Source organism: Coregonus lavaretus (assembly GCF_964263955.1).
Source record: "Coregonus lavaretus genome assembly, chromosome: 20".
Taxonomy (NCBI): domain Eukaryota; kingdom Metazoa; phylum Chordata; class Actinopteri; order Salmoniformes; family Salmonidae; genus Coregonus; species Coregonus lavaretus.
Genome location: NC_140007.1, coordinates 5566734 through 5573702, shown reverse-complemented (window position 1 = coordinate 5573702; position 6969 = coordinate 5566734). Strand labels below are relative to the sequence as shown.

The following is a 6969-nucleotide window of genomic DNA, read 5'->3' as shown; positions in this document are numbered from 1 at the left end:
ACAAGAAGCTGCAGTCACACAAAGAGGCTCTGGGCTTAATCCCCCGTGTATGCTGTGGTTAGGACGATAAGACATCAATGGAGAATGACTAACCTGCTGCAAATAAATGCTCTATTTCCTTTCTTGGGAGCAACAAATCAAGTGAAATAGTTATACCAAGCACTGAACTGTGGTCCTTTGTGATTAGAGAGGCACTGTCACGACTTCCTCCGAAGCTGCCTCCTCTCCTTGTTCAGGCAGTCTTTGGCGTTTGTCGTCACCGGCCTTCTAGCCACTGCCGCTCCCCTTCCCATCATTCCATTTGTTTTGTCTTGTTTTTACACACACCTGGTTCATATCCCCTCATCAGTCCCTGTATAAGTATTCCTCTGCCCCCCATGTTTTTGTGTGTGATTGTTTCCATGTGGAGGTGTCAATAGCTCGGTGGAGCATTATGTACTTTAACGCCGGGATATTCACCCGTGTGTTTTGTTTTCCCCAGTACGCCGTTGTTTTGCGCATTGCTCCGAACCGCTGTATTGGCTGAAGAAATCATTATTCTGTGATTTACACCTCCGCGCCTGACTCCGTCCAAATTACCCGCTACAGCACAGCCGTTCTGCCGTTCTCTACCCAACTCTCTTTACCTGTGCTCATATAATGACTGGATAAAATAAATGTCATTGACCGCCTTAATGATTAAATCCTCATGATCAAATTAATGATGAGAACTACTTAGAATCTATAGTCTTAGACCATCTATCCCCTAGCTACGGTAGTGAAGCCTTTTAATAACAGTAAATAGTAGAGAACAATATAAATGTTTTACCCATTGGCCAAAACGAGTGAGATGTTTTTTTTCTTCTTTCTATCCTTTAATTAAAGATGTCAGACACATAATACTCAGGCATGGTGAGAGACACGCCGCTGTAGGTCAGCCAACAGGTTGCCATGACAACTCGGGGAGTTTCGGCTGACAGTAGGGTTGGGAAGAGGTGAGAGCTTAAAATCTTTAATGAATGCAGTTCGGCGCGTTCCCAGCCAGCGTGTGTTTACTGACTGCTATGAAACAAGGCTCCGTCGGCCCATCTATGCGGGGAACGACTGTTCCAAAGCTAGTATCTGCAGCTAGACCAACCAAAATGTCCCTGAATCTACAATGTTAACTAGTTTGTTGATGGATAAATATGAACATTAAGGATAAAACAACAAACCTCATCTGTTTAAATAATTAGCATGTTAACATATTATCATCTTCTCTTTCGTCAACAGACCTGGAGCACTGACGCATGTTCTCCTTCAATACAATATACTGTCTATAAAAGACATGGAGCCACTCGCCTGTTCCTTTCCAGTTGTCTGGGCTGTTCCAATGCGAAGCTCAATTGAATAAGTCACTATGCTGCATAAAAGGCCCGGTGCTAGCTACACTTCACACTGCAGTATTATAATGAGAAACTAGAAGGCTCTTGCACCAAGTCTAACTTGTATCCAACGTCAAATTAATCTGCAGTAGAAGCCAACCTGGGAGGAAACCTTGCTATTAAATGTGACTAATGATTTTCAACGATAACTTCAATTTGCAGGATGAACTGTACAGTATAAATAAAAACATATTATCGAATTGGAGACCAGGAAATTCTATATCAAATCAATTGAAGCCGAGGGGCAGCTGTGCCCCGCCTAAGAAATCTCTAAGGGAAACACTGATTGTGTTGTCTTACCTCTTCCAGTTTGTTTGTGATCATGGTGAAGGCCCTGAAGACACAGTCTGTAGAGCCGGTGATGGTGATGATCCTCTCTGGACACGATCCCTCTGAGATGTTGACTCGCGCACTGCTCTGTAGGGAGACAGACCAAGAACCAGGGTCCAGCTTTATTGACGTTCTATTAGATGAGGTAAAAGGGTGAGAGCAGAGCACATGTTCGGGTGGATGGAGTGAATAGAGTGAGGGCCACAGGCAAGAGTGTAGTAAAGTAACGAGGACAGAATGGAATTAGCATGAGTAAGGAAATAAAGTAAATGGAAAGGGGTATTAGTAATGGGAAAAGAGGCATTGGGATGAAGGACAAATCAAAAGAACAGGTCAAATGTAGCAAACTCCGGACCAGTAAATACACCCTGTCCTACAGATAACTATCAATAAATAGCTAGATCATCATACAGGGAATTGACCTCGCTGTAACTTATCCCCAGGCTGGTACTCTGATCCCTCCATCCATTGTCATTTCATTTATCTCCAGAGCCCTGTGGACTGGAGAGTGGACACGTGTGTAGTAGAGGTATGATGGTACTTTAACCTCTGTGATGTTTATTACAGTCATCCCACTGAGTCAGTCTGACACCGTGGGGACAGAGAGGGCCTGGGGAGGAAGCCAGAGAGCCTCACATAGGGGGAACTAATTAAAGGCTTGCCTGTTCGACTGACTGACGGAATGGGTGGACGGATGACTAGCATGGATGACTGGTTTACTGGCAGACTAATCCAGTGGCTATATAAGTCTACATGCCCCCTCAGTCTAACCACCTATGTTTATCATTCTGCTTCATAAAGTCAAATGTAATAGCTTTGCATCAGGAGTCAGAGGGACGAGAACCAACACAATGGCAATCTAATTACTTTTTGTACAGAGTTAATCAAGCGCCATCGGATCAACTGCACCCTTGAGGTTTATGAGGGAGAAATAAGAGAGAGACATAAAGGGAGAGAGATGGGTAGGAGACAAGGGAGAGATAAAAAAATAAGGACAAACTGAGAAGGGGGGGGGGGGGGGGGGGGAAGCTTGAGAGTAAGTGAAAATTAGAGAGAGGGAAAGAGAGACCTAGAGTAAAAAGAGACAGGGAGAAAGAAAGAGAGCTTGATACAGGCAGAAATGGAGGAGAAGGGATGGAAGGAGAGATAATGTGAAAAAGGGAGAGATGTTAAATTGAAAGAGAAGAATGGTCAGACTATGAGGCTGTTCTGTATGCTATCCCAGTCAACCTTCTCAAACATCCAGAGAGGGTTTGGGTTTAATATTAATGGAACTCTACACCACGCATTGCAAACAATATTAGACACCGTCTCCGGTTTGATTATGTTTTGCCTTGAACTATAACCTTTTTCGTGATGGTACACTTCTGCACTACACAATAACCGGAAAATAAAGATTGCAGATAAATAATGCATATTGAAGCAGAAACCAGATGTGATATTGATTGCTTTGGAGCTAGATGATATACATGTATTTCATCAATCAATGACAGGCTTTACTTTGAATGCATTATGGTAATGTAGAGTACTCTTACACATATGATGGACAGTGTTAACAGATAGGAAGTTGGTAACATACCTCCTCCCGTATTCTTTTCACTGTCTCTCCTTTCTGTGAAAGAGGAAGATGAAAGACAACTTTGAAGTGTGTGTGGTTTGTTTAAAAAGTACTGCCCCCCCAGTGTGTCCTCAACTTGCAGATGGAAATCTGCCTGATCTTCCAATCCCTATTAATCGGATACCTTTCTTCACATTGACTACATTTCCCCTCCATTGAGAAGTAATCTAAGCTGTCATGGAATAGAAAAGTAGAGTCCTCTTTCAGTCTGAGATGTTTAGCACAAGGCCACTGATATACAGTATTCTCATCACATCCAAAATGTATCAAATATATACCCCTTTTCACTTCAATCTGCGCTCTTTTTATTCACATCTATATCTACTCTTCTATTATCGACTAATGTCTGTCCTGTCCTAGTGAGATCCTTTCTGTGTGGCCAGCAGCCAGCTAGCCAGCCAGCCAGTCAGTCACACCACCCAAGCTCAGGAGTAGAATTAAGTCACATCTCTGTCATACATCCTCTGCCAGCTTTAGATTGCCTCAGCCCGTCATTCTCTCTTCCTGCTTCCAAATGATTCCACCTCCTACACCCATGACATTGACAACTGGATGTTTTCTAATAGAAACACTACCATACTATTTTGTGTACTTAGCCACACTGTTATTTCATACTAAATAGCATGCTAGTGTGTAATTTGGGATACTGTAGAGGATGTTGGTCTGAAGGCTAGCCAAGAGATAGAGATGAGGACTGAGAGGAGGGAGAATGGAGTTATTAACACACATGCTTTGGATGGAGAGCCTGGTTACCGGTCTCAGCACAGCATGAGCCACACACAGCATTTCTCACCCTCCCACTTCTTCTCCATATCTATTTATCCCCTTTTTTCTCTGTCTTTTCTCTCTCCCTCTCTGTTTCTCATCCCTTCTTTTTCTCAATCTCCCATCCCCTCTGTATCGGTTTCCCTGTCGTCCCTTCACTCTCTCTCTCTCCCCATATTTCTTTATCCCTCTCTTCCTGCTTTCTCTCCCTCTTTCTCTCTTAGCCTGTGTTCTATTACAAGGCTGCAGGGCTAGTGGGAGCCAGCGAGGGGGAAGAGAGCACCCTACACCCCCTCCTAGCAGACACTAAACTGATCACAAGGGTCTGACAGTAATATGCCTTTTGGAGCTCAGTTTCAACCGGAGGTTTGCAGTCAATGCACTAATGTTTCTGTTTGATGGATTACCATACTGCATTAGGGGATGGAGAAGGTTTTAAGTGGGTTGGTTTGAAGCAATTACATTTGGGATGGGGAAATACAGTCAGCAAAGTGTGTCAGGAGGCCTTATGTTTGTTTGGCTTCTACAATAGAATGGGAAGACATTGACTGATTTGGAAAATCAGTCCACATAGATTGGTTTATGAATACTTACAAAATGGCATGGTTTCAATTGTCTATTTTTAATAGAGGATCATTCCCATATCTTTTGTTATAGTACAATTTATAGTACAACATTAATCTAACTCTAGAAATAGTCTTCATTGATCTGAAAATAGGCATCCCTTGTGATAACAAGGGATCAGAAAGCCCTTCTGAATACTGTATCTCTTCTGAAAAGAGTTATAAATAACATAAATAATTGAAGAAAAAATATAAACCTTCTCACCTTGCCTATGATACTGCCAACCTCCTAAAAATGTCAGGAGAAAAAAAAAATAAGATTAAGAAATTTAAGAAATACAAGAGTTATTGAAATATTTAAACATAGACTCCTTTAAACATACCCTAATGACCTCTTTATGTGCTAAATCAACATAAATATCTTAACCAAATCTCTCATTTGTATTATTTAAATTCTACAGACAAAGCAGAGCGAGTCAGTAGGAAAATAATTTACATATTGTAATTACATCCTATATTTGAATCCTAATACCTTAACTAATCCCTTACAGATAATTCCTATATGGCTACAGTTCTTCCTACAACTATTTCTATATATTCCCAGATATTCCCATTCAATTAAACCATCACCTCATACGTACCTTGCCGTGCATGAGCAGTCGGAGTGTGAGGGTCACACCCAGGCCCCCGTCTCCAAAGTCCTGCTCACAGTTCATAGTGATGTGGGAGTTGCACACAGGGAGACGCATGAACGAGGGTCATCCAATGGTCACGCTGTCAGATGAAGGCCGCTGCTCCCTCTTGCTCTTTCTCTCTCTCTTCTCTGTCACTCCCCAGTCCTTCAAAGCTCTGCTGAGACAACGTAAAGAAAATGCGTTATGTCAGATTTGATACACGTTTGGTATCAATACAACTAGATATCAATACAAACACTGTTACTGATTTGTTGTGTTGTTTTACCCCAACATTTTAATGACGTGATATGAACTAGAATGTCACTTGCAATAGGAAGTCAATGGAGAAAATATCCGGTTTGCATGACAAGGCATTCCTAAGGCAGAGCCACCATCAAATCTCAATCTCATAATACAAGATGCTTGAAAAATAATCTAAATTCAGAGTGATAAACTAACAGTATTCTTAACTAACAGTATGCCTACAAAGACATTGTGGACTTCACAGAGAGTGAATACAGTATGCAGATAGACAGCTATTTCTAAGGTTACCATTATGAACTAACCGAAGTAGGCACTGAACACAACATAAAGCTCAAATTAATTCACAATATCCTTTTGCCTGGTTTGCCCATCAATGTGCACATTAAAACCATATATCAATTAAACCACTGATAATGAAGCAGCAAGGTCCCATCCATCTGAGGTAATTGTAAATTGATAACAGAGTCATAATGAGGAACAATGTGTGAGCAGGCTATTGACTCCTAGCAGTGCTGTTGTCTGCTGCAGGGTACCAGTCCACTCTGGCTAGCGGGGAGACATTTACATTTTAGTCATTTAGCAGACGCTCTTATCCAGAGCGACTTACAGTTAGTGAGTGCATACATTTTCATACTGACTGGGCCCTAATAGACAACAACTGAGTGTTAGTGAGTACAGGAAGAGACTGACTGGCCCTTGATTAACTGGCAGCTGACTTCCCTATAATCAGATAGGTTGGAGAGAGACTGAGCCCAAATGATTGTTCCTTTCAGACTTTTTAATTGTAGGCTACAATAGCACTTTGGTTTTAACAAGTTCATTTAATTAGAGTACAGCTTCCAGTTGTTTTTAGTTTTTCAGCTTATTGATTGAGGGGAGAGTTGTGCTGTGCTGTGCTGTGTTGTGTTGTGTGTGCTCTGACAATGAGTCTAGGTAGGTTGTAATACACAGAAATAGATACGCTCAGCATCAGTGAGAAAGAAATCAAAAATATGGATAGTGCAGAGATTAAAACATGTGCAACACATCTAACAAATGAGAGGCCTTTGCACTGACCCCAATATGATCAATGCACTACTGGGTACACTGGGTTCATGTCAGTTCTTGTGACATGTGATTTTTGTGTGAGTCACCTGGGTCTAGGCACACAGGGCTTATGGAAATGTTAACATTTCATCTTGATTTATGGTGGTTTCTGACTGTTGTCATCTCAGACAGGGGAAGTACATGGTTAGTTATATATCTAGCTGACTGCTGCACCAGTAGCAAACTGAGCGCACAGTCCCAAAGAACAGGTGAAGAACTGTGAAATTACCCCATAACATTTTGGTGATTTTGATAAATCACTGTTT

At 41.7% G+C, this 6969-nt stretch overlaps 1 protein-coding gene across 1 annotated transcript in view; it reads right to left on the bottom strand.

Annotated features, from left to right (window-relative positions):
• LOC311147582 (poly(rC)-binding protein 4-like) overlaps nt 1-5428 on the bottom strand; it is a gene marked incomplete at both ends in the record, with an annotated part of 18972 nt that extends 13544 nt beyond the window's left edge. Inside the window, 4 exons of the mRNA XM_084184327.1 lie at nt 1704-1820; nt 3313-3345; nt 4945-4968; nt 5321-5428. Of these exons, the coding sequence (XP_084040453.1) occupies nt 1704-1820; nt 3313-3345; nt 4945-4968; nt 5321-5428 (282 nt within the window). The remainder of the gene's footprint in view (nt 1-1703; nt 1821-3312; nt 3346-4944; nt 4969-5320) is intronic.
• Between the last annotated feature and the right edge of the window lie 1541 nt (nt 5429-6969).